Source organism: Curcuma longa, chromosome 11 (assembly GCF_044706935.1).
Source record: "Curcuma longa cultivar G26 ecotype Majalengka, Jawa Barat chromosome 11, ITB_CL_G26_1.1, whole genome shotgun sequence".
NCBI lineage: Eukaryota > Viridiplantae > Streptophyta > Magnoliopsida > Zingiberales > Zingiberaceae > Curcuma > Curcuma longa.
Genome location: NC_133871.1, coordinates 1,958,220 through 1,985,573, shown reverse-complemented (window position 1 = coordinate 1,985,573; position 27,354 = coordinate 1,958,220). Strand labels below are relative to the sequence as shown.

General features: G+C 36.0%; 3 protein-coding genes across 3 annotated transcripts; all 3 read right to left on the bottom strand.

The window, feature by feature from the left end:
* Nucleotides 1–5,701: 5,701 nt before the first annotated feature.
* On the bottom strand, nt 5,702–10,039 carry LOC141839744 (glutamyl-tRNA(Gln) amidotransferase subunit B, chloroplastic/mitochondrial-like). The gene is made up of 9 exons (XM_074727563.1): nt 9,975–10,039; nt 8,933–9,617; nt 8,591–8,800; nt 7,852–7,992; nt 7,570–7,773; nt 7,294–7,491; nt 6,695–6,763; nt 6,033–6,149; nt 5,702–5,958 (listed from the first exon to the last, which is right to left on the bottom strand). The coding sequence occupies exons 2-9, from the start codon at nt 9,548–9,550 to the stop codon at nt 5,878–5,880; spliced, it is 1,638 nt and encodes a 545-aa protein (XP_074583664.1). The 5' UTR covers nt 9,551–9,617; nt 9,975–10,039; the 3' UTR covers nt 5,702–5,877.
* Nucleotides 10,040–13,237: 3,198 nt separating this feature from the next.
* LOC141839097 (large ribosomal subunit protein uL18-like) lies at nt 13,238–16,475 on the bottom strand. Its single transcript, XM_074726760.1, has 9 exons — nt 16,427–16,475; nt 15,173–15,242; nt 15,008–15,099; nt 14,782–14,908; nt 14,624–14,703; nt 14,427–14,543; nt 14,037–14,171; nt 13,682–13,851; nt 13,238–13,595 (listed from the first exon to the last, which is right to left on the bottom strand). The coding sequence occupies exons 1-9, from the start codon at nt 16,427–16,429 to the stop codon at nt 13,481–13,483; spliced, it is 909 nt and encodes a 302-aa protein (XP_074582861.1). The 5' UTR covers nt 16,430–16,475; the 3' UTR covers nt 13,238–13,480.
* Nucleotides 16,476–17,448: 973 nt separating this feature from the next.
* On the bottom strand, nt 17,449–19,577 carry LOC141840496 (uncharacterized). The gene is given in 2 exon segments (XM_074728497.1): nt 17,449–18,574; nt 18,577–19,577. Coding segments are annotated over 2 exon segments (1,818 nt in total). The 5' UTR covers nt 19,577; the 3' UTR covers nt 17,449–17,756.
* Between the last annotated feature and the right edge of the window lie 7,777 nt (nt 19,578–27,354).

Genomic DNA, 27,354 nt, shown 5'->3' with positions numbered 1-27,354 from the left:
GTGAAGATTGGTTGATCATATCAAATGTTCCAAATGTTGATATTAAATAGGCTCCTCTTGGACATGATTCGTATGGAGCCGCTAAGGTGACGGATTTCACCTTTTTTTTTTTCAGAAGAAAGGTAAATTAGAAAATTATTTTAGTTGAATAAAAGAACATATCCCATTATATGTACTTCTATAATTGCACAGTTAGATTGCTTTTTGTTGCGATAGAACGTGATTTCTTTTGTTTATTTTTTATTTAATTTAATTAATTATTGAAAAATGATAGTGTTCAAACTCATCCACTTTATACTAACCTTGATATGCTAATATAGCACAGCAGATTGTTCAGTCCCATCATATACTCATTTTCAAAATATGGATTAGAAAAAAAAAAGAAGAAGAATCCTTAGAACTTTCAGAATTTGCATGAAATTCTTAATTAAGACATTTAATATTATATAAACAGGGTATTTATGTCTTGATAAAATGTACCATATGCTTTGTTTGCAGCAACACAAATATATTTGTAATTCAAATGTGATAATACTGATTGGAATACTTCTAAAATAACTGGTAAGATGATATTGGATAAATATCAATTCAATTATATGTATAGTGTTGTTACCATCCTTTTTAATAACATTGAAATGTTTTTCTTTAATCTCTTAATGTAGAATGAAAGTCGAGGGAGGAGGCTAAGCATGAGATCATAGTTGTTATTTAAAAATGCATCTGTCGTCTCTTATGATTTTTCTCTCTTAAGGATTATTACTATATTGTGTGGGAAATTTACTTTATGGTGTATAGTTAATGCAATGAATAATAATTTGATATTTAGTGATAGTTGTAATATAAGTTTACCTTTAAGTTTTTGTTATTGAGATTCTTGATACATCATACATATATATAGAGAGAGACCTAGAAAAGTGAAAAGAAATATATATATATATATATATATATATATATATATATATATATATAATTTCATCTAAAATCTTAAAAATTTATTGGTTAATACACTTTAAAATAGTTAAATGTGAGTAATCTTTTTTTTTTGTCTAACTGTTATGTTTTCTTAATTTTTTTATATGCTTACTATTATCCAACCAAAGTACCTAAAAATTTATATTGAATGTTATGTTTAAATTGTAACTAACCCTTAGAATCATAAAAAAAATTTAAAATTTGAGTTCATTGATTATAATGGATGATTATATATATTTTAAAAAATCATAATATTAAATTTTCATACTTAAATCTTTTGTTTATATTTGAAATCAAAATAAATTTAAATATAAGATAAATAATTAATATCAACAACTAACATAATTTCTTATTTAATCATGATTATAACTATTCAATATTTAATTGCATTAAAACCTTTTTGAATTATACACTACAAGAAATATCTATTTTAACTATGAAATTAGTGACGAAAATAATTTTTCATCGCTAATTTAGAGATAAAAATAATTTTGCAATGAAAAATAACTATGAAAAATTTATATTGAATGTTATCTCTAAATTAGCGATGAAAAATTATTTTCGTCGCAATAAAGCGATAAAAAGCTAATTTAGCAGCGTAAAATAATTATTTTTCATTGTAAAATTAGAGACAGAAAATAATTTTTGTTGCTAATTTTGACGATTTTAGGATTTCCATCTCTAATTTTTTTCTTCCCGCAGCGTGCTTGCTCTCACCCTCTCTGATCTTCAACCGGGATTCTCTATTCTCCGTTCTCTCTGATGCTTTTGCCCTCTGATATCTAGCGCTCTCTGCTCTCTGATCTTCGTCGACCAAGGTGAGCTTATCCAACAGTGGCTAGGGCCAGCTTTGGCCTCGAGCTGAGGTTCGGACTCAACCCCGGCCGCCAACTTGGTTGGCCACGGGATGAGGCCCAACCTCAGCCTCGAGTGTTAGATTTGGTTGGTCGTGAGTTGAGGCTCAACCAGCTCAGTCCCGATCACCAGCTTTTGAGGTATATTAACCTTCAACTTAATTTTTTTATTCACTCATAAATTTAGAAAATATTTTTGTTAATTTTGATATTGTATAAATATGCAACTTTAATTATATTATATTTTTTCAGGGACAAATTACATAAAGTGTTAGCACTTGATCAGTTTCATGAAGAACTAGAAATAGATGATATATTCAATCATTAAGGTATGTATCCTTTTAAAGTATGTTATACTAGTGTTGATCAATTTTTGCATTTTTTTGATAAGTAGTTTAAACTTTAGTTTCATATATGATCCATGATTGTTTGAAAATAAATAATATAATGTAGTTTGAATATGTGTTTACTTTTTTAAATAACCTACCGTATTATATTTACTGCAAGATGTGAGATGCTGGATGTATTAAAAACTTTTAAATTTGCATTGTTGTAATGAATTTGAATTCTATTATTTTTGAACCATGGACAATGTTTGGATGTTTTAAATACTGCAGGATTGGTCCGATTGGATAAATGTATCGATAATTGTGTTTTGTTGAATGTGGAATAGTTTTTTATTAAACATATATGAATGTGAATGCTGTATCTTGAATGTGAATGTTGTCGATATTGAATGTATTATTGTTCAATTCAATATCAACAAAATGTGAATGTGAAAGTGGGAATGTGAATGTTGTTGTTAAATGTGAATGTATTAGTTATTGAATTCAATGCATTGTATCATTGTTGTGTATGTATAGTTGAATGCAAATAGAATAATTCTTAGATGAGATTTAGTGACAGAATCTAATTTCCATCACTAAAATTAGCTATAGACTTTTAGTTTCATCTTTAAATTTAACGATAAAAGTTTATTTCCATCGCTATATTTGACAACGGAAATCGATTTCGGTTACTAATTAGCGACGGAAATCAATTTCCATCACTAATTAGTGATAGAAATTAATTTTTGTCACTAAATGACGTCGGCGATCAAAACTTATTTTGCAATTGAAATTTTGGATCACCAACCAACTGATCGCTAATTGCATTTAGTGACCGATTAACAATAGAAATTTCAGTCGCTAATATATATTTGTTATTCTCGTAGTGATAATAAATATCAAATGATAACACTATTATTTAATTGATACAATCGTAAACAATTAAAATTTAATAAATTTTTATTGTAAAAGTTAATTATTATAATATTATAGCAGTTACGATTTATAATTACTAAAATATATTATTGACTTGAATTGGATACTTGTGCATATATTGTAATACTTACAATTCAGTGTTGTTAAAGCATATTAGCGATGTTCACATATTATAGCAAGTTATGAATCATAATTATTACACATTCTAGCAACTTTGACTTATAATTATTGCACTATAGTGTTGCACTATAGTGTTGACTCAAATGCTTCCCTATCGATAGATTCAGCCGACTAAAAAGGGATAAATTGAGTAACAAAAATGGGATGAAGAGATCTTTTGATAATTAATGAAAAAATGGGTACTCTTTTAATTTTGACAGAAGGTAAATTATGAGACATTAGACTTAATTAAAATAGATTAGATGGAGTTTGATGGATCGAGACTACAGTTTGACCATTGGAATAATAGTTGAAGATGCATTAGTAAGGCCACACTCTTGCCCATTGAAACTCGAGATTTAATAGAAAACAGTGAGCCAAAATATTATAGGTTAATATTTTTTTTTTAAAAAAAAAAAAGGAAAACATTGAGCAAAAAATATTGACGGTCTAGATTTATATTTTTTGCTTAAAATTATTAAATAATTATACTCAAAATTATTCAAATATTAATTAAAACGGCTCTAATGTAATCCAAGTGATTTGATTTATCAAAGTTAATCAAAATTGCTATAATTAAATTAGTTATAACTAGAACTACTATAATTAAAATAATTTTGATCAAAACTACTTTAATATAAAATAAAATAGTTAATCAAAATTGTTCTAATTAGAGTCATTTTCGCTAGAGTTGCTACAATAACAACATTGGACAAGAGCTTCATGCTCTTTCATAATATAATGAGTCCTTTAATATTCATTTCAAACGCTCTTTTAATAATAATGATAATAAAAGATGTCCTTTTAATTTTCTGTCTTTTATAGTTTTGTTATCATGTTATCAGATATTCTTATAAATTTTGTGGATTACCTCTATTTACCCAAACATTTCTATTACAACAATTAAGGGGAGAATTAATAACATTATATTAATCTATGAAAATGATCCTTCCAATGTATAGAGGCAAATAAAATAATAATAGTTGTTCCGGTTGAGAATAGCTCCTGGACACGTCACCGGACCTAGCTCGCCGTAGGGTGGGGTCGGTGGAGAAGAAGAAGGAAGGGAGGAAGAAGAAGAAGAAGCTTGAAGACCGCCGGACCTGCGAGCACAACAACCGTCAGTAGGAAGGCCGGGTGTTGCCCCGGCGCGACCACTCCGACGCTCAAGTTAGGGGCAGTGGAGGAAGGAAGAAGATAAACAGTAGAGAATAATCGAGAGAATAGAAAGTTGCAAGTGAGAACCAGAGAGGTACCTGTGGAGGGGAGTGGTCGGTTTATAGAAGGACTGTTAATGCACCTGTCACGTCAGCATTTAAGAAATGTCTTCTCATGATTAATGAGGTGGTAGGGATAATCAATCTTGCTGTCCTATCGTGTAATAAAGCTATCTTTAGTCACTGTGGGGATATTCAGCAGGGATATGGTATTAATTAAAGGGGGCGTGGGCTTGTCAGAGAATAATAATGAGGTGAGCTAGGACTTAGTGGCAAATGTAAGTAAGACAGGTACACGGGCTCAATGAATTGTCGTAGGCGTGAGAGGATTTGGATGGACGGCTGTGATACAGACGGAGCATACCAGGCTCTAGCCGGCTGGGAGGATCCGGATAAGCTCTTGCCGGACAGGAGGATCCGGCCAGGCACCCGCCGGACAGGAGGATCCAGCCAGGCACCTGCCGGACAGGAGGATCCGACTAGGCACCTGTCGGATAAGAGGATCCGGTTGGGCACTTGCCAGACATGAGGATCCGGCGAGGCACCTGCCGGATAGGAGGATCCGGCTAGGCACCTGCCAGACATGAGGATCCGGCTAGGCACCTGCCGGATAAGAGGATCCGGCCAGGCACCCGCCGGACAGGAGGATCCAGCCAGGCACCTGCCGGACAGGAGGATCCGGCCAGGCACCCGCCGGACAGGAGGATCCAGCCAGGCACCTGCCGGACAGGAGGATCCGGCTAGGCACCTGTCGGATAAGAGGATCCGGTTGGGCACTTGCCAGACATGAGGATCCGGCGAGGCACCTGCCGGATAGGAGGATCCGGCTAGGCACCTGCCAGACATGAGGATCCGGCTAGGCACCTGCCGGATAGGAGGATCCGGCCAGGCACCCGCCGGACAGGAGGATCCAGCCAGGCACCTGCCGGACAGGAGGATCCGGCGAGGCACCTGCCGGATAGGAGGATCCGGCTAGGCACCTGCCAGACATGAGGATCCGGCTAGGCACCTGCCGGATAGGAGGATCCGGCTAGGCACCTGCCAGACATGAGGATCCGGCGAGGCACCTGCCGGATAGGAGGATCCGGTTGGGCACCTGCCAGACATGAGGATCCGGCTAGGCACCTGCCGGATAGGAGGATCCGGAGGAGGCTCTAGTGGGGTATACGGACCATTCAGGGAGAAATCAGTTTAAGACACAAGTCAAGTCCGGGTTAGACCCTTGGTTTATCCCCGGAACAATAGTAAAACAATTTTAAAAGGTACTTAAAATACAAGAATAAAATGAAAATTTTCTCTTCTCTAAATGCCATCTATATGAAAACTTACATTCTTGTTGTGCTCCCATTATTAAAGTCAACTCTGACTTTCTAAACTTCCTTTGCAAGATCATGACTTTGGGTCTCAACAAAGTCAACTATCTCCTTTCAATTTGACTCCAAGAATCTTGTTCAAAACCAATGGATTTGCCTTGCCCTTGGATTCCTTCATCACCTACAGAACCAAAAGTCAGAGTTTCAGACTGCAATAAAATCATAACTTTTCGACATTGTTGCTGATTCATGCACCTGGCCGGCGAAAAACCCTTGCAACCTGGTTTTTCCTGCACGGTACTGTTCGAGCTGCTTGGGGTTTGCAGCAAGGACTTTATCTACTAGTGCTTCTATGGCTGCTGGATCTACAATCTGAAATTTCGCATAAAAAGCGAGTTATACATTGTGGAAAACAAATTTACTAGATAACCAGCAACAAGTTTGATAATCAGTATCGATATTCTTGGTTGGAAAAGGAGCACAAACATAGAAAGCTTGGTCTCATAAATTTTATGATACAAAGGCCTAAAACTGATGTTGCTCACTCCTGTTTAGACTAGTCAGAAGCTATCATGTCTCTTTCGGAATTGTTCTTCTGAGACTTTGAAATGGAGCAGTTTTTTCAGCTGTAAGAATTGTCAGAAGATCCTTACAACTTATGCTGTTATTGTTGTAATAAGACGATAATGTATCTTATTCAAGAGAATCCACATGTACACAATTTACCAAATACAATCAGTTATAACTCAAAACCATGCTCGACATCTTAATACTTAGATAGTCAGAAATCTGAAGATATTACTAAGAATTCACTTGGATATCATCGATCGAGAAACAGAAGAATCCATGCACCAAAACATCACAATTCAATGTTCAGATTGACAATTATAAATTAAGATCAGAAGTATTAGACTTGCCTGAACTAGATCCTTTTCCTCTATCAGTGACTGGACAGTTCCACCTTTGGACAGAAGCTCAAAAAGTATCTGTCAGAGAAGGAAAAAAATGAGAATATTTAGAAAAAATATGGTATATAATGTCGAACATCCGGTAGGGATGTTTAAGCATATGGTCTATATCCTTTTCCCAACATTCTGCATAGAAGAACTATTAGTTCGTATAGTTTTCAAGTGACTCGGTAAGACAGAGAAGAGAGCAAAGAATAAAATGCTTTGATTAGATAAAAATAACTAATAGCGTAACCCTGAGCTTTAGAGTATATCTACAATAATGGCATATCGTATCATAATGAAAAGAGCCATGGTAATTGTCGTTTATGATAGTGTCAATTCCTAGGAAAATTTATGACTTCATAATTGTTTCCCTGAAGTAGACTGAAGAATATGCTAACAAATAATAAGTTCAGCATGATGTGATGAAAGTTCGACAATTTTCTTGAGCAAGAAAAATGAGTTGGTTAATTTTACATGTCAACAACTTTAATATTACTAAAATAACCATAAAAAGGATTATAGAAGGAAATTAACTGACGACGGAAATCCAAACATTGGCATACCTCCTTCCCTATCTTCCCACTGATGGTCCCATTTTTTATTGAAGCTATTAATTCAGAAAGCTCAAACGGTGTTAGTTTTATTTCAGTTATCGAAAGACGCTCATTTTTCAGAAAAGCTGAAATGTCTCCCATGATCCAGTTGGCGGCTAATTTTGGATCAGCACCGTTCTCAAGAGATGCATCAAAAAATTCAGCAACCTGCAAAATTCATCAATTGTAACTGATGAAAGGCATTTGTTTATCTCGGAAGTAACCTGAGATTTTAGCAATTCTTACATGATTGTCATTAGCTAAAAAGAGAACATCTTGCATTGCGAGACCCATTTTCTCATATCGTCTGCGCTTTGCTTCAGGAAGCTCAGGCAACTCTTGACAAAGTTTGTCGACAAATTCCTTTGTGAGAACAACTTCTGGTAGGTCAGGCTCTGGAAAATATCTATAATCTGCTAGCCCTTCCTTTTTCCTCATCGTAAAAGTTTTCTAGTCCATAAACAGGCCAAATGAAAAAAGACAAATGAAGATAAGACTCATAATTTGAACTACATGGCAATGGCAAACCTGAGCACCTTCTTCCCATAGACGAGTTTCTTGGAAAATTTGATCGCTTTGACCTTGACTATGTAAAAGAACCTGTCTCGAGATCTCATAATCAATGGCTCTATTCATTGCAGAAAAAGAATTCATGTTCTTTATTTCCACCTGTCGACAAAGCAAGTAAAAGTGTCACTCACAAGGTTGGATACCTAGTGCCAACTAATAAAAACATATATAAAAAATAAAAATAATAATAATAATAAATAAAGGTAAAAGTGGGAGCAACAATCACTATAAATGATAAAGGTCTAACTTCAAACCCCTAAATTAATTCATCCAAAGTAATATTGTAATCAATGCAGAAGAAAAGGAGTAAAACACAATAAGGATATAAATCGACGTTGAGTCTAATCCTAAGTTTTTTGAATAACTGACTCTATTCATGGCCACAGTCAATTTAGCGATAAATCAACTCTCTCGACCATCATAAGATGCACATCGATGTCCTCAAATGTTCACTAGAATTTGTTAAATGGCTATAGTAGATGGTGATCAATACCATTCAACTTAAAACATAAGTTTGTTATACTTTCCGAGTCCATAAAAGATCAACAATTCAACAAAAAATAAACATCATATGTTTTTGATCATTTTACATTAAAAACAAAAAAAAAAAATCTATGCCAAAAGGAAGCGGTACACAGTTTCGGGTATATGAATGATTAACACGATATGCATTAAGTAATATGCGAGCAAATAATACCTTTGTACCAAATTTTGATTGCCCTATTGGACGAACAGAAACATTTACATCACAACGAAGTGAACCTTCCTGCATATTTCCATTGCTTATTCCAAGATACCTAACCAGCCTTTGTATCTCTGCTGCATACTCAGCAGCCTCGAGTCCACTCCTCATATCAGGCTCGGAGACAATCTCTAGTAAAGGTACTCCTGCCCTATTCAAGTCGACCTGCATAAAGATGGCTCATCAATCACTACATCATAATATCTTAATAAAATGGCAATGACAAGAAGAAGCTACTTCAAGCTTACGATTAGAAATATGCAAATATGTCAATTAGAGATCGAGACAGAAACCAACCTGGGAATAACTCCCTGTTTCTGAGTGGAGCAGTTTCCCTGCATCTTCTTCCATGTGAACTCTAGTTATGCCAAACCTTCTATGACCACCACCAAACTCAACCGGAAGATCTAAATCAATGAAGCCTTTAGTCGCAATTGGGATGTCGAATTGTGAGATCTGATACCCTTTGGGTAGATCTGGGTAAAAGTAATGTTTCCTGTCAAACTTGGAGGTCATCGACAACCCACAATTGAGTGCAAGGCCCAGCTTCACTGCAAATTCAACAACCTTGGAGTTCAGAACTGGCAGAGTACCAGGATGTCCCATGCAAACAGGGCAAATGGTGGTGTTCGGTCGTGACCCGTAGACATAAGGACAGCTGCAAAATGCCTTGGTACGGGTGAACAGCTGAACATGAGTCTCTATCCCTATGATAGCTTCAAATCCATGCGTGTTCGGCTCCAAAGCTCTTTTAGGTGCTACTTGGATTAGTTCCTCTTTCAGAGTGTTAACAGTGCTGTCTCCTCGAGCACTGGTACAAGACCTTGAGGCTCGCAATCTGCAAAAAAGAACACCACTGCTTCTGCTGAAGAACTGAGAGTTGGCTATAATTCCGCGATGAAAGATCAGAGCCATGCCACTCTATTTGTTTGTGGAAAAAATTATCAGAAAGCCAAGTAGCCGCCTCAAGCAAGCATCACACCTTGAGCAAGCAACAAAAGCAGTGCAAATAACTATTAAGGAAAAATAACTTTTCTCACAGGCGTTTCGACAAACAACTATAAGGCATGAAGAAACACAACCCAGATCGCCGGGAATTGGCTTTCCAATCCCATTAAACAATCCAAGTAAACCCTAACTGAGGTTTTACTGTGAAACAAATCAGATTTCGGTGGGAAGAAATCCGGAGTATGGCCAAAATCAAAATAATAAAAAAATGGGGGGAAAAACAAGGTCTTACAGAGCGAAAATTTGCGACTTTTTGCTTTGATTTGGGGAAGAAGTGCAGAAAGGATTTGGAATTAAATATGAGAAATTAATGGAGGAAAGGGAGCCTTACCGGCGAAGGATCAGTGTGCCATGAGAACGAACGGCGGCGAGTGGATGAGCGGGAGGAGCTCCATAGCTCGACAAGGATAATAACGAGTGAGAATGGATCGGGTTTGAATCCTACAAATTTATCCTGATCCGAGATTGAGATCTTGGTCGAGATCTCAAATTGAGCGTCGTAGATTTCCCATCCTCCGTTCCAAGATTCTCGGAGCGCTGACCAATCAATCTAACCCTTCGCTGAATTTAAACCTGGCATTCTCTCGCCGCTCTGCCTATTTCTTCGAGAAGAACACTCTTCAACCAGGTAAAGTTCCACAGATTCCCCAAAATCCCAACGCGCTCTGGGAGGCGCACTCGAGCATACTCGAGAGGCTTCTCCGCCCGCCCAAGGACAGGCTGCTGCAGACGGAGCTGCTCGCGAGGACGCCGGTGCTGAGCAGGACGACCATCGTGCACTACTCCAGCAATTACACACTGAGAGAGAACAGGACGGTGATCCATTGCATAACGTCAGAATCGACACGCTGCTGAAGGATCTCGATGCTCTCGCCGGGACCATTTGATGAACAGGATGTTAACCTACTATTGATTGGGAAATTTTTTATTATATTTTATTAATAAAGATAAAAATTTTAATTATTATATTTATTTTATATTTTATCAAATAAATAAATATAATAATATTTTTTATAGTAAATTATAATCTATATCATAACAATTGATTGAATTGACGATGAGATAATGTAGAAAATATTATTCTTAACTATTCTTAATCAAACATTTATATACAAAGACAATATTAATGCGTTGAGACTAACGTGTAAGTCGATTAATACATAAGAAGTTATATATTTTGATATCGTCAAACGTCACTCATAATAGGATGGACAATAAAATCAATCACTAGATATGCAAAAAATTATTTGAAAGGATATGAGTGATGTAGATGAGATCTATCTCTTTTATATGACGTGAATGATATCTGTGGACTCCTTGATCAAGTAGGACTACTAGATCGGATGGTCATACTCAAATAAGTTAATATGAGATATTGAGTTATTTACTTGAGTGAGTCAACTCGAAATCAAAAAATATAAAAATTGATAAGATGATGATACGGTCTATATGTCTCATTGATTAATTTCGATATCGAACATAGAAGGACAAAAGTATACATTATAATAGACACAGAAAAGTTAGGTAGATCTTGACTTTCTCGTCATTTAAGTAGTAATGATGCATTGTTAGATGTCACTCATTATTTATGTATCTAAAACAATTTAAATACATTGCCAACGTTATGAGAACCTATTCGGTCACATATAAAAAAAATACGATGTTTCGGATATAAGTTGATTTTAGTTTGACTAAAATATGATTTGAAATTGAATTAATTGAGTTAATCTCAAATAAATCAAATTGGATTATGAAATTGAGTCTAATTCGAGTTAGACTAATTTAGACTAGACTCAACAACCTAATAATGAATAATGTTAATTAAAAAATTTAATGAAACATTATTAAAAAGGAAGATCAATATTCTATTCTTTGAATTAATAGAAGATGAAAACCTAAAAAGAATACTAAGAATTTTTTTTTATTTTCATTGTGGTTTATGAACATTAGGGGGAGAAGTTCAAAAGGCAAAGACCATACCTTATAAATACAAAAGGCAGCTTGCAATTTTGAAATTGAGAGAATGCTCATCATCTATCTTCTTCGTCCTCTCCTTCTTGGTCAAAACACACAAAGTATATTTTTGGTTCTCTTGTCTTATGAACAATTCCAAGTTGTTAGCATAATTAAGATGGTTCATCTCCGAGATTGAGATCGTGTTCGTATGGATACTATTAGAGGCACAACCATTCTAATCGTGCAAAGATCCAACAAACTAAAAACTAGTGGGATACACTAGAGGCACGTAATAAAGGTATAACTCTTAGTTAGAATTTTATATGAATTTTTCACATAGATTATTAGAAGAAATATTTTTCACTGTATATATTATTATTTTTTACATAGAGATCTCAACAGGGAATTGTTACTAACTTTTATCGATTTAACATGTAAAGTTATGAACTTTACCCTCGCGGACACGTGCTTGCAGGTTGCAATTCAACCCCGAAAATTTTTCGCAAAGAAAATTTTCTTCAATCTATTTTTTTCCTTCCCATCTCTCCAACACTGTTCTAATGATAGCCCATCTTATACTAATTGCATAATTAATAATTATTTTATCATATATGAATATTATATTATATAATTCATAACTACTATACATATAAATAATTTATCTTATATCAAAATTAATCAACATTATATATTATATAGTTACAGTAACTATAAAAATTATAATAACTATAATATCATTAAAAAATGAAAATAATTTACTATAACATAAATAATTTATTTTATATCAAAATTAATCAATATTATGTCAATTATATTAGTTATTATATATTATATAGACTATGGAATTATAACGGCGTTGTGTGATAGAAAATAAAAATCAACTGACATGAAATGGAATATTGTTTTAATAATAATAAAAAAGTGTCCATACAATTCTAATAAAAAATATTTTTTTGATTTTTTACCCTTAAAATATGAATATATATATATATAGGAAAACAGTTTAAATTAAATCAATTTTATATCATTAAACATTTTCTAACGTATTTATATATTTTTTATGGACGTTTTTAATTTTTATTCTATAAAATTATATTTATTTATTAATAGGATTAAAAAACAATAATGCATTAGACCGTCAACCCAACTGATTTTCGTATTAAAATTTTTTTTAATAAATAATTAAAGTATAAATTTTAGCATTCCATTTTATCAATATTTAAGTATCCTTTTAATTAATACCTTTTTTCTTTCATTCAATAATTACAAATATATAAAATAAAAAAACCTAATGTTCCTAAATAAAATCCAGAATAATTTATAAATAAATTTATACAAAATTTATTTTTATTTTTAGACTTTAAATACGTACATACATATTAATTTATAAATTTTTATAGTTTTAAATTATTTAGAAAATATTTAAAATAATAAAATTTTCATAAACATTTAATATAATTTATAAAAACAACTTTAGCTTAATAAAAATCAAAATCAACTAAAATTTTTAATAAAATCTTATTAAGTAAATAAACAAAATTGACAACTGACATAAACTAAACTCAACTAAGAAAATCAATTACCAATTGCATCAGTCAAAATCTGTGTATGATCAATCACAACTCACATAAACTAAACTCAACTAAGAAAATCAATTACCAATTGCATCAGTCAAAATCTCAGTGTATGATCAATCACAACTGACATAAACTAAACTCAACTAAGAAAATCAATTACCAATTGCAACAGTCAAAATCTCAGTGTATGATCAAATTGGTTGAATGCTTATAAGGAGTTAAAGGAGTGGACCGAGAAGGATCCAACAAAACAAGATTGGTTCTCTTAAACCTACAACGACAAGGCTAGCCTCATCGTAATTCTTCACTCGTCATCGTCATCATCATCTTCATCGGCACCGGCAGAAGCATTCAGTGCGTTCAATCTTTCAACGAGTTTAGCCTTCCTTTCCTCGTAAGTTAGCTTCTTCAAGTTGTACCTGCAATGCAAACAAAAGAATATGAAAAACATGTAAAAATCCATCCATGTCATCGTGTTTAGTTTCCGGGTTAGTCAGGTGTGAACCTCTTATACTCCTTTGGCTCTGGCTTTGTCGACTTCACTGCACTTGGATTGGCGCGGATAGCAGCATGAACTTTCTTGTACAGCTCCTCCATGTTATCAGGGCTAACTCCTTTCTTGATGTATTCGCTAAAGTGTGTCTGGTATTTTTCTGGCTCATCCTCCATCAGAATCTGGGTTTCAAAACAAATGAGAAAGTCGACATCTAACTCTCCGATATGTTCTTCTAAGAGCATCAACCAGTATGAATGTTCATGCATGCTCACAATGTACGCACATTAATGATTTGTATCTTTCCTTGTAGAGATTATATCTGTATCGAAAATGAATAGGAGATGAAAGAATGAAAGGAACTGACCCTCATGTATGCGGCGACATGACCACCGAAAATGTATTTCCGGTGAACATCTGCATCAAGTTGCTTATCCTCCTTGTTAAAACCGGCAAACCTCTTGTCACTGTGAGGGATATCTAGTCCCCCATCTAATGCTCCCTGTACACAAGGACCCGAAAAATATCCAAAATTGAAAAGATTGAAATTGCAACGGTCCTTGCTTTTCATATGTATTTCTCATCTAAAATTCTTGTTTTTGCACATGTAATCGTCTCCATGACTAACATCCTTACAAGATAAAAAGGCACCAAATAGTATTCATTGATACACATATTTAATGTTTGGCACTTAACCTAGTGATCAGTTTGAGAGAGAGTTGATCGTAGACAGCAAGAAAGTTGAGGAGACAATCACCTTAAGAGCACCAAATACTCGGTTGCCTGTAGTTGTTCGCAGAAGGCCAACATCGAGCAAAGCACGGAACGGCCTTCTAGTATCAGTGGGTTCGACAGAAAAATCCTCTCCAGTGGCCTATAGATATCCATACTGGTTAGGCGAACTACAATTACAGAACAAAGTTAGATAAAGCAAGAAGAGTACAACAGAGACACCTCAACATTTCCCTCATATTCACCATCCAATTCAAGGGTCTTCAAGACTCGCCTCGCCAAGAGAAGCCCCGTGCAATAAGCTAATCGTCAAGAAATACCCTTTGAGACATGAAAAGAAAAAAAAAGCAAGAAAATAAAGACGAATATGAATGTCTTACCTGCAGCATAGTTTGTGAGGCCAACTTCAAGTCCATAGCGAGGGAGTTCATGTGCATAGGCAGAAGCAAGAACTAAATCACCAGCAATGCTCGCAGATATTATTTGTGCAACAATATCTTTGTTAGTCTGATAGCAAATCACGTTAAGAACTGAATCTAATTATCCATGACATGGTGAGCAGACAGGAAGTAACAAAATGAAGATAGAAGCAACTTCCAAGGATACAAAACGAACGACAAATCTATATTTAGGCGTGTTATATTTGTTCTTGTCCTGATTAATCAACCTGATCCGCGCACGGTAATCAGTTTTTCCCTCTGTCCAATGCAAAAAAGGATGCTTCAGAACCAGCTACAGTTGACAAACTATAGAATGAAATGTGAAGTATACCTCTCCTCCTTTTGTACTTGACTTGAAACCGCTTGAAGTAAGCCTTTGCCTTTTGAGTTTTGACGAACGTCTGAGATTGAAAATATTGTCAAACTTAAACACTTTGTCCACCAAAACAGATAACTAACTAACAACAGCAATAATAACCAAGCATTTGTCCCACTAAGTGAAGTATCCTCCCACGCCATTGAATCCAATCCTCTACTATATCCTCATTTATATTTAAATAAATTTCATCCTATTTTATTATTGTTAATTAAGTTTTATTTAATCTCCTTTTTTCGGTTAATGTGTGAATTTGTCATGATCTCATGTTGTCTAACTTAAACATTTATTGATCGCCTAAGAACATGTTCATACCATCTTAAACATATTTTTCGAATTTTTTTTTTCAATAGACGCAACCCAACTTTCTCTCTAATATTCTCATTTCTTATTATGTCTATCCTCGTATGTTCATGCATCCTTATCGACTCTCATTTGCTCATGTGCTCGATTCATAATCTAATATTCAACTTACATAACAGATCTAACCATCATTTTATATAACTTCTCATTAAGCTTTAGAAATATCGTACGATCACAAAGAACACCTAACATCCTCATCTATTTCACTCATCCTATTTGTATCATATATAAAGCATCTCTATCAACTCCTAGCCTATTGCAAAAATGATTTATTACAGGTAACTCCTTGACTTACTACCTCTAATACTAATAAACTTAAATTCCATAGTCACAAACTATAAACAAAAAAAGGTATGCAAGAAAAAAGTTAAATGAGTATATCTTATCAGAAACATACTAAACGTCGTAGTAAACCAATCTAGATCTATACAAGTAAAAGAGTGCATTAAAAATCTAGTGATGGGTCGAGAAATGTTTAACAACTAAAAAACGAATCCGGACAATTAGCAGCATCATTACCGTAACAACTCAACCTCAACAGCTTAGAACAATTAGAATGAAAGAAAAATGCATCTGGACAGATTGGATTAACAGAAAGATTCAACGATAATGGCGCCTGAACCCAAAAAAAAAAATTTGCAATGCTGTGATACAAAAACAACATAGCCAGAGCTAATTCAAGGAAGATACAATGATCGAGCCTTGAACACATCACAAAATCTAAAAAAGTTGGCATTTTTACGCTTGGATCCGTATCATCGGAGACAGAGAAAAAATAGGGGAGATCTTTTTAGCAACACGGGGAAATTCAACAAAGAAGAAGGTAGCGATTCAAGAACATCTCACCATCTAGCTCTTCTCCTCGCACTGCTACCCGCTGCCGACTTGGGGGCGCCGAAGTGAGAGAGCAAGCGCTTATAAACGGAATCCATCAATTTACCCTAACGAGATCGAAGATCTGACGGTCGCCATGGCTCTATAATTCGATGAACCGTGGCCCAATCGAAGCTCGAGAGAGAGGTGTTCTTGAAACCAGATCGAATGAACCCTAACGAGATCGAAGATCTGACGGTCGCCTCGTCATTGTAACAATTTTACCGTACGCCTAGATTTCTTTTAGATAGATAGATCTGATTGACTAAAATAGTAAAAATAATTTTTTTTATGAAATCTAACTTTTGATCGATTTAATACAAGAACACGATTAAAGTTGATAAGTATAAGTTCACAAATTGGATGACCGCGTCCATGGGCTAATGATGCTGCGATAGGACATTCAGATTGTCATCTAGGCACTTGCGATTCGATCCCCAACTATAACGTATTAAATGGACTTGCGATTCGATCCCCAACTACAACGTATTAAATGGAAAGCGCAATCAAAATAGGCTAGCATCTGGCATAATGGATTCTATCTTTTTGCTACAATAGTTAATCTCGTATTCGAAAGATATGAGTGCCCTAAGGATCATCAAAGCAGTCAATCGAGCAAAGAACACAGACTCAGCCCACTTCTTCCCGATCTATTTGAACCATGTGATCTGATATTCAAAGGATCTCATGCTCGGTTAGTTTTAGCGCAAAGCTTCAACTAACTGCTAATCGAACTAGGGAAGGTGAAGTAGGTTTGCACTAGCAGTAACAATATTGTCAAAAAGATCTAAGTGAGAGTTCAATCCTTGCGAAAACAATACTGTCTCAGTCATATAGTTACAATAATATCCTAAATCATAAACCCTAAATCATAAGAAATAAGGAAAATGAAATCCTAAGAACAATTATTTCATATCAAACATAAACGACACAAAGATTTAAACCCCCAAATCAGAGCAACAAGTAATACAAGATGAGAAAAAACACCACCAGGATTATCACAAACTAGTTGGAGGATTGTATACAAAGCATAAACAATCAAAATCAACATGTAATCGAAATGGGAAGCCCATAACTTATACAATGAAGTACCGACAAGTTCATGTTTGCGCTCCAACTATTTAAGATCAGCTAATAGGAGTTTCAGTTATAACTAAGCAGAAAACACATCAAAACAGTGAGAATAACAATGCTACTGATAAAACATAAGGAACTAGAAAGTTTGTAAATTAAGGCCACAAGGAAAATTGTCCTTAAAATAGAGACTCTCATTTCATATTGATCTATAACTGCCCAAAACTGTTTAGCTATGTCTCTTCTGATGCTTTGAGGGTATTTTTCCATATGCCATGAGCCTCGAATGTGAAAGTTTCAATTCAGCTTGACGGTGTCGTCTTCTACTGCGCCTAGACAACTTATTTTCTTCGCGATCTGGTTGCTGATCACTCGAACCCGCCTTTGATTTGAGTTTCTTTTTCTGATCAGAGCTCTCTCCTTGAAGAATCAAATCCTTTTTCAGCTTCTGATGGTATGTAACCTTCCACTCCTTTTCGCAATAGGGGGCTAGCCTCTTCAAGGAAACATATTGGTTCAGATCCTTCTCGTTCGCCATCCAAATCTCCTCCGGATGCAAACCATATCTATTAGCCATGACAGATCTATACTTGAACCGAGTTTTAAGGTCCCCAATTGTATCTTCATAATCTAGTTTATAGTACTCCTCCAATTCCTTATCAAGCTCCATCTTCTCCTTGGGAGAGAGTTTACGCTTCCTCTTCCTCTTGCCATCTTCCTGCTCAGGTTCTTCTTCTTCTGCTGCTACATGTCTCTGTTTCAAAACCCTTTCTCTAGCTGCCTCAAATCCCTCTTTCCCACTGCCATCCCATCCCTTCGGAAGGCCAAGCAATTCATCCTCCTTGTCGAAATCTGGCTTCTCTAGATCTCCTTCTTCCTGGCTCCCAAATCCAGGATCGATATCCTCAGCATCATAATAATTGTCCCCAAACTTTTCATTCATCTTCTTATCATGCTTCTCTGGATCAAATTCCTCCTCCAAAAAATCCTCGTCTAGCTCGACAGGACCACCATCTCCGATCCCAGCAATGGCTCGGATTTTCTCAACTTCTCTTGGATCTCCTTCTTCTTCATATTCTTCAGATGTTTTAGCTCTTCCTTCCGCTCGAACTCCGCCTGTGCCATCCTCTCCTCCTTGCTCTTCCTTTGCAATTTCCTACTATTTGTCTTCTTCCTCACTGATCCCTCCACAGCCCTCGAGTGGCCCAATACTCGGTCTGCGCCTCCTTGCTCAAATCTGAAATTGTATTCAGCCTCGTACTTCTCCTGCTTATCGAGTTCATCTTCTTCGTCTGAGATATCATCATCATTAAAAGATGGATTTTTATCCTTTTCCTCATCGATCCACAATCTGTGATGGAAGTACTCCTTCAAGAACTTCTCATTCTCGCCCATATCATCATCATTTCCGAAAATTTCATTCAAGTCCTGGTCCATCTTCTCAGCATCCTCATCCTTCTCGGCCTCTCCAGGCTTCTCCTTCACCTTAAGAATGTCATCCTCCTCGTCAACTGAAGCAAAAGCAGCCTTCTCCGCTTCCAAGAATGCCTTGATACCTTCGGCCTGTTCTTCGTTGTAAACCTTTGAGTCGTATTTTAAAGGCTCGTCCTCGAATTCAGGCCCTTCTTCGATCAAGTGCCGAGCATTGACATCCTTTAGGTACAAAGGTCTCTCCTTTTTGACAGCCCTCCGCTTCGCTCTCTCATCGTCGTCGCCTTCATCCTCCTCCTCGTCGGATGAATAGATCTTCGCGTCACTGCGGAGGATCTCAGGGTCATTCTTCTTGACCCTGGCGAGCGCCTCGAAAAACTTGAGGTCATTCTTGCCGGATATGTTGATGTCCTCCTCCACGTCGTCGTCGTCGTCGGACTCGTCCGAGGTGTCGGAATCGGCAGCAAGGCCCTTTCTCTTGAGCTCCTCCAGCCGTTGGTGGGCCTCCCGCCTTTTGTTGTGCTCCAGCCGCTTGGCGAAGTTCTGGTCGATTTTGATCGTCGACAGGTCGGCTTCGTCGGCGCTGGTATCAGATCCACCAAACAGGTCGATCGCCATGATCGGCCACACGAAGGCTTGACAGCGAAAACCCTAAAATCTCGCACAATGCAAACCTAGTTACATGAAATATATAAATTCGATTAAATCGACCTAATTACATCAAATATATAAATTCGATTAAATCGAATAAAAAATTTAATTCGATTTATTTTTAATTTTTAATTATTTTTTAAAATCAATTAATTCAATTAATTTGATTGGATTTCTATTTTAAAAATTTTTATTCGAATAAATCGAATTAATTAAATAAAAAATAATTTTTAAATTTTTAAATAAATAAATTTATAAATCTTTAATTAATATATATATTTTTTATAATATTTAAAAATTTTAATTATTTAGATTAATTTGATCAAAAATTAAATTAATCATTATTTTATTATTATTTAATTTTTATTTAAAATTTTAATAATTTAAAAAAAAATCAGTTCGATTCGATTTTGATTAATTGGAGATGATTTGATTTGATTTTAATTGCACTAAATATATTATGATTTACTTGCAAATTATATTTTACTCCCTAAAATTATTATATTCACATCATCGCTACATTAATTTCATGCGGCCCGTATATTGTATTTATATTTAAATATTTAATTTTAATTTCCAATGAGAATATGGAATAATTGTGTGAGAAATCACTCAAAAATAGATACATATTATATAAATATACTTTGAGAGCATGCTTAACTCTCAAAATAGAATCAAAGCATATAAATTTATTTTAGAGCTTGGACCTTTACACTTGAGGTAGTTCCTCCTACATGTTATTAATATTCAAACACATCATTTGGGCACATATCGTCCAATGTTATACATTCAATCACTTACATACTTTCAACACTGAATTCTTCAAGACATCAACACCCAACAAGTAGAAATCGGTAGACAGAAATACCGGATGATCTCCAAAAAGCAGGACCTCTATTTGCTCAAGCATGGTCTAAAAATCAGAATACATGTATTTGAATCTTCCGAAGCATCATCTCTTCATTTAGTGTTTTCCTCTCATATAATGGCGTAGCTAGGGCTGGGCTATACTGGGCTTCAACCCATTGCAGCTCAGCAATTAAAATTAATATATTATTTTACAGTGCAGGTGCAATTAGAACCAATACATTATTTTATAGTACAGTCCAACCAATCCAGCTCAATGCAGTCTAGAACCCAATGTAGTCCAACAATTGAAGCTCAGGGTACTTAAAATCCTGGCTACGCCATTGTCCTCATAGCGAGACTTATTGCGGGCCTCCCAAAGCATATAAATCATGCTTGAGATACTAAGATATCAAATCTTCATCTTATCGAAAATGTGAGAAATTACATTTCCACTAAAAAGGGAGCATTATAAAAAAATAATTTTTAAAATTAAAAGGGTTAGAATTAATTTAAATAATATATTGGAATATATATATATAGGAATATATATATATATATATATATACAGTTTTGCTCCGCTGCGCGCCTTCTCCTCCGCGACGCATCCGCGACGCTGACGTGGAACTCATTTCTCGCTTTGTCCTCGTTTCGTCCGCTGCCTCCGTGGCGACGAAATTAAAATTCCGCCCGACGCTAAAATCGCGCGGCCGATTCGAGCTTTCGAGTTCTCCCCGCCTCAATCCGAGCTTCCTCCCCGCCGTCTGCTCCATGCCGTCTTCTCCACACCCAAAATCGCCTGCACGCTACCGACAATCGTTGCGATTTTGGGAAGAAGAAATCCTGCTCGCGACGCACCCTATTCCCAAAATCGCGAGGCCCAGACCCCTGCTCGCCCCGTCGCTCCTCTCGCCATCGCGCCCGCCGTCCGACGCCCTCCTCTCCCCCGTCACTCCAGTGTCCGTCGTCACCCTTCGCGCCCGTCATCGCCCTGCACGACAGACGCGACGGCCAGGTAAGGTTTTCCTTGGCTAACCCTAAATCGCGTAACATCGACCCCGGCCCGTCCCACCGCTTTGCAAGGTAAGGTTTTCCGCCGTCGCCGTCGGCTTAATCTCTTCGGGCACATGAAAAGAGAGGAGGGAGTATTAATAATTAATCCTATTTGGGTTTCGATTTGACGAGGAAAGGGTTGTCCATGTGTTGGGTTTAGACCAATGCATAGAAGATGCGCAACGACGCGATCGACTACGCCCGCGTCGTACGCCCCCTCCTCTCCCTGCCCCGTTTGTAACTTTGATTCTGTTTCCTTGATTCGGGCCGGACTTCGCCTCCGGCGCTGATCTCGTCGTCGGTTTTGTGGTGGTGTGTGAAATCAGGCGTTCGAGAAGCACAGGCTGGAGAAGGACATCGCGGAGTACATCAAGAAGGAGTTCGATAGCAGTTACGGACAGACTTGGCACTGCATTGTGGGTCGCAACTTCGGTAACCCACTTTTCCTTTTCATCTCTGCACTTCTCCGATTCGATTTCAGTCATCGGTTTCGTGTTGGATTCCTTTTTTTAAAAAAAAAATTGAAGTTCTTGAGGAGTTCATCGTGTTTTTGTGGTTCAACAGTGTGATTTGGTTTATACATCTGTAGATTGCTATGTTTCTCAACTATACCTTTTTTTAGATAGGAATGAAATAAACTCATTATTCACTGAGATGAAAGAAAGAACAAAAAGGTTTGGTGAACTTTCTTGTTTCTGATTCTACTCAATCATGACCTGTTGCTATGTTCTAACAGCTCGAACTGATTAGGTTACAGTGGCTGTTCACTTAGACAATATTGATAAACAATTGTTTGGAACTATTATTGTGATGCAAAGTTGGACATATTGAAGACAATCAATTGAGTTATAGCAAGACTGAATCAGTTTATTAAGATTCTGTAATTGCATAAGCAAGATCTGTGCTATGATAGAGCAAATTAAATTAGTTTATGCAAAGGTTGATATCCAATTTCAAGGTTCGAACAGCCGGAAATGGTCCTGAACTTATCATCATCATCAAACCTATTTTTCCCAACTATTTGGGGAACTATTTCTCTGAACTGAACTTATAATGCTCCATCATGATGACATTCCTTGTCTATTTCTGGTGGATCGAATATACCATTCTTGTTAGGGTACTTTATTTTTCATATATCATATTTGCCTATATCATATTTCTGTGTGTTAGATGGTCATCTCCTATATCATATTTGTCTGTTATTATATGGTCATTTCCTACATCATATTGTTGCAGGTTCTAACAACAAGTTATTTTTCATATTCTAGTTTAGTAGTTATATGATTTGTTCTCATGTTGTCTAATATTTTGAAAATTATCTAGATTGAAGTACTTACTACTCTGATGAGCAGGAAGTTGCCCATCAAATTCAAGTAAGTTATATTTAAAATCTTATCAGAAATTTCTATCCTATGAAGAAATTTTTAATTAAAATGCATGACTCAGGTTATATTTTCTCTTATCTAATGTGTAGGATATTCTCTGACGTTGCTGGGATTCAGATTTTGCAATGTTTGTTGAGGATCAATTCAACCTTTTTGCATCTTTATCTGGAGTGGTGGATGTTAGAGCTAATTGTTATTGTTTTGCTTGAAGTGAGAATTGTATTTTAAGACTGTTGAACCGTTGTGATGAATGACAGAATGTTAGACATTTGTATTGCATTCAAGATTTAGACATTCATATTTGAAATGGTCTTGTGAACTCTATGTTATGAAATATAAATTGTGTTGATATATGTTATGTTGTGCCATCTCCATAAACTGTGTTGTGATATTTGATGTTTTTGTCATCTCCATAAACTGATATTTTTGTCATCTCCATGAACTATTGTGAGATTTGATATTTTTGTCATCTCCATGAACTGATGTTTTTGCCATCTCCATGAACTGATGTTTTTGCCATCTCCATGAACTGTTGTGATATTTGATGTTATTGCCATCTTCATTTTGAGTAAATCTTGACAACTTAAGTAGGAGATTAGAGTTGTAGTTGTGTTTGGGATTCAGATATTGGAAGTCGTATTGCATTCAGATATTGTAGTTGTGTTTGGGATTCAGATATTGTAACGCTAGTTTGGGATTCAGATTAGATTTGTAGTTGTATTGCATTACAGATTTTATTGGATATTGATATTGAAGTGGTCTTTCGGCTAAACTAGTTAAATGTCCACACAGAACCTCGACTGAATTTCAATACAGTCGACTGATACTACAATTTTATGCCTTATAATCTTCTATGTTTGGTACTTAGACGACCATATTTGGTACTTAGGCGACCATTTTTGGTACTTAGGCGACCATTTTTGGTACTTGGCCAGTCATTTCGGTACTTAGCCAGACATTTTCATAAACAATAGACCATTTTCGGTACTTAGCCCCCCATTTTTGGTATTTAACTGACTATATTTGGTACTTAACCAACCATTTTTGGTACTTAGCCGACAATATGATCAACGGATCGATTACAGAGGTCATCCCATAGAACCCACCATAATGGATTGCATGATCGATTATGTATAAGTGTAATCGATCGCTTGATCGATTACACGACTTTCTGAGAAAACAATTAGCGACATTTAATCGATCGTCCGATTGATTATATGGAGCCTTAATCGATCGTCTGATCGATTAAGGACATACTACGACATTTAATCGACCGTTTGATCGATTACAGGACTTTGAATATAAGTTGCGACATTTAATCGATCGTTTGATCAATTAAGCCATGCTAGATTTTTGGTATTTAGCCGCACATTTTTGGTACTTAGCAAACTATTTTTAGTACTTTACTGACATTTTTGGTACTTGGCCAGCCATTTTTGGTACTTGGCCAGTCGACATTTTGGTACTTAGTTGACCATTTTTGGTCGACTAAGTACCAAAAATGACTGGCCAAGTACCAAAAATGACAGTAAAGTACTAAATATGGTCTGCTAAGTACCAAAAATGTACGGCTAAGTACCAAAAATCTAGCATGGCTTAATCGATCAAACGATCAATTAAATGTTGCTAATTGTTTTCTCAGAAAGCCGTGTAATCGATCAAGCGATCGATTACACTTATACATAATCGATCATGCAATCTATTATGGCTGGCCAAGTACCGAAAATGGCTGGGAAAGTACCGAAAATGGTTGGGTAAGTACCAAAAATAGTCCGATAAGTACAAAAAATGGTCGACTAAGTACCAAAAATTATCGACTGGCCAAGTACCAAAAATAGCTGGCCAAGTACCAAAAATGGTCAGCAAAGTACTAAAAATAGTCTGCTAAGTACCAAAAATATGCGGCTAAGTACCAAAAATCTAGCATGGCGTAATCGATCAAACGATCGATTAAATGTCGCAACTTATATTCTGAAAGTCCTGTAATCGATCAAACGATCGATTAAATGTCGTAGCATGTCCTTAATCGATCAGACGATCGATTAAGGCTCCATATAATCCATCGGACGATCGATTAAATGTCGCTAATTATTTTCTCAGAAAGCCGTATAATCGATCAAGCGATCGATTACACTTATACATAATCGATCATGCAATCCATTATGGTGGGTTCTGTGGGATGACCTCTCTAATCGATCCGTTGATCATATTGTCGGCTAAGTACCAAAAATGGTTGGTTAAGTACCAAATATAGTCAGTTAAATACCAAAAATGGGGGGCTAAGTACCAAAAATGATCTCTTGTTTATGAAAATGCCTGGCTAAGTACCAAAAATGGTGGGTGAAGTACCGGAAATGGGGTGCTAAGTACCAAAATTGAGTGGAAAAGTACCGAAAATGGCTGATTACCCACCTTGATGGGTTGAGTACCGAAATTGATCCTTTAAGTACCAAAAATGGGCCCTGAGGTACCGAAAATGGTGGGTGAAGTACCGAAAATGGGGTGCTAAGTACCAAAATTGGATGGAAAAGTACCGAAAAGGGCTGATTACCCACCTTGATGCGTTGAGTACCGAAATTGATCTTTTAAGTACCGAAAATGAACCCTGAAATATGGAAAATGGTGGGTGAAGTACCGGAAATGGGGTGCTAAGTACCTAAATTGGATGGAAAAGTACCGAAAAGGACTGATTACCCACCTTGATGCGTTGAGTACCGAAATTGATCCTTTAAATACCGAAAATGGGCCCTGAAATACTGAAAATGGTGGGTAAAGTACCGGAAATGGAGTGCTAAGTACCTAAATTAGATGAAAAAGATACACGAATTTTGTTTTGTGATTGTTAGTTGGAAAAATAGATACTTCAGCAATTGATAAAACTATGAAAATGATAGATGCAAATAATAGTCTTGTATTCACCTTATCCAATTTCTTAATTTTTTTTACCAACATGAACCCCACAAGATAACAACTTCCTCTCAAAAACCTATCCTTGAAGAGAACTGGGGCAGCGAATAAGGGGAAAACTCATAAAGCATATTGGTGCAAATAATTTCACAAACGACCACAATACATTAGTCTGTTTCTACAAGGGAATTTAAGAGAAAGTCGATCTTTTTTTCTTGACTGTTCTATTTGTTGTCAACTTCAAAACCTTAGACAACTTTAGACTGAAGAAAATACATTGCTTGATGCGACTTGGTATCGCAAAAGAATTTATCAAAAAATAATAGGGCAGCTGGAGAGCACAAGGCAACCTAGAGAGCAGCTGATCCAACCCTCCATGTATCTACTTGCCATTTCACTTCAGCGCCTTCTTCCATGACACTAGCAGTGCTTGAGAAGCAAACTCTGCTGCTGCTACTCCTGCACACATCAAATTTTTAGTTAAGATTCATATCTTGGGAATATTAGCTGATACTGAATCAAATAGACACCTCTATTACCATCAAAAATCCCAAAAGCGTGAACACCCTGTCTTTGCATAGATTTGGAAGCAGGAAGTGTGTGTCTTCCATTTTCTCCCTTCTTCCACAAGTTGCAAAGGATCCCCAGGACAAAGTTGGGTTATAGTGTGGAATGTCACAAACAGAAGTGTAGCAAGTTGTCATATTTGACTTTTCAGCAATTGCTTTTTTTTGCTAATTCTTCCTCACGTGCTAACCAATTAAACTCTTCTTGAATGTATTTGAGGTCATTGGTGCTATCTTGAAAATGAGTGTTGGAAGTAAATAATGGTAGATAAGAGATGCTTCTTTGATTCATATGCATGCACAACTCGTTGACAATATCATCAAATGAAGGTCTATCCAGTGGATTTTGATGCCAAGACCTTTGAATAAGAATTCTAAACTAGGTGTGCCTATATAAAATGGATGATGATAAAGAATTCTAAAGGTTAAAGAACTAGGTTGATCAAGAATTCTAAAGGTTCAAGAAAAATTAAAGACATAAAACTAGGTGTGTCTATACAAAATGGATGATGATAAGCAAACAACACTAGAACAATTAAACATCATGGTGATTTTAGAAAACATAGGCTTGGTAGACAAGTATTTATTTGTGAAGCTTAGAATAATTGTACTACATTCATAACTGCTAGTTTGAAGCTTTCGGTATAAAGATTAACAGGTGCCCAATTTTTATTCTAAGGAGAACATAATGAACTTGAAGTGGGGAGAGATAGGGGATGAATACTTTGAGAGGATCAACCTCTATGTCAAAAGCTATATTATTTCAATAATTTGCTCGATCCAAAAGATACCCACGGGCCCATATTTATAGGCATCCAAGAGGGCGTGTTGTCTACAAGAAAATAATTAATTCAAGATAAACTAAGGGAAATAACAAACAAATTAAGAAAGGGGAGCATGGATTGGAGAGGTCATGATGCAAGGCATTGATCATTTTGGCACTGGTGTTGGATGTGGTCCAATGCTAATGCAAGTGAAAATGATGACA

What these genes read in the sequence shown, in the direction of transcription:
- LOC141839744 (XM_074727563.1), bottom strand. Translation starts at nt 9,550, where the DNA reads ATGGCTCTGATCTTTCATCGCGGAATTATAGCCAACTCTCAGTTCTTC. An exon ending in AATCAAAATTTGGTACAAAG is followed by an intron (nt 7,993 to 8,590) that starts GTATTATTTGCT and finishes CTTTGTCGACAG; the next exon opens with GTGGAAATAAAGAACATGAA. An exon ending in TTTTAGCTAATGACAATCAT is followed by an intron (nt 7,492 to 7,569) that starts GTAAGAATTGCT and finishes TGAATTTTGCAG; the next exon opens with GTTGCTGAATTTTTTGATGC.
- LOC141839097 (XM_074726760.1), bottom strand. An exon ending in GAGTATTTGGTGCTCTTAAG is followed by an intron (nt 14,172 to 14,426) that starts GTGATTGTCTCC and finishes CCTTGTGTACAG; the next exon opens with GGAGCATTAGATGGGGGACT. An exon ending in GAGCCAAAGGAGTATAAGAG is followed by an intron (nt 13,596 to 13,681) that starts GTTCACACCTGA and finishes TTTGCATTGCAG; the next exon opens with GTACAACTTGAAGAAGCTAA.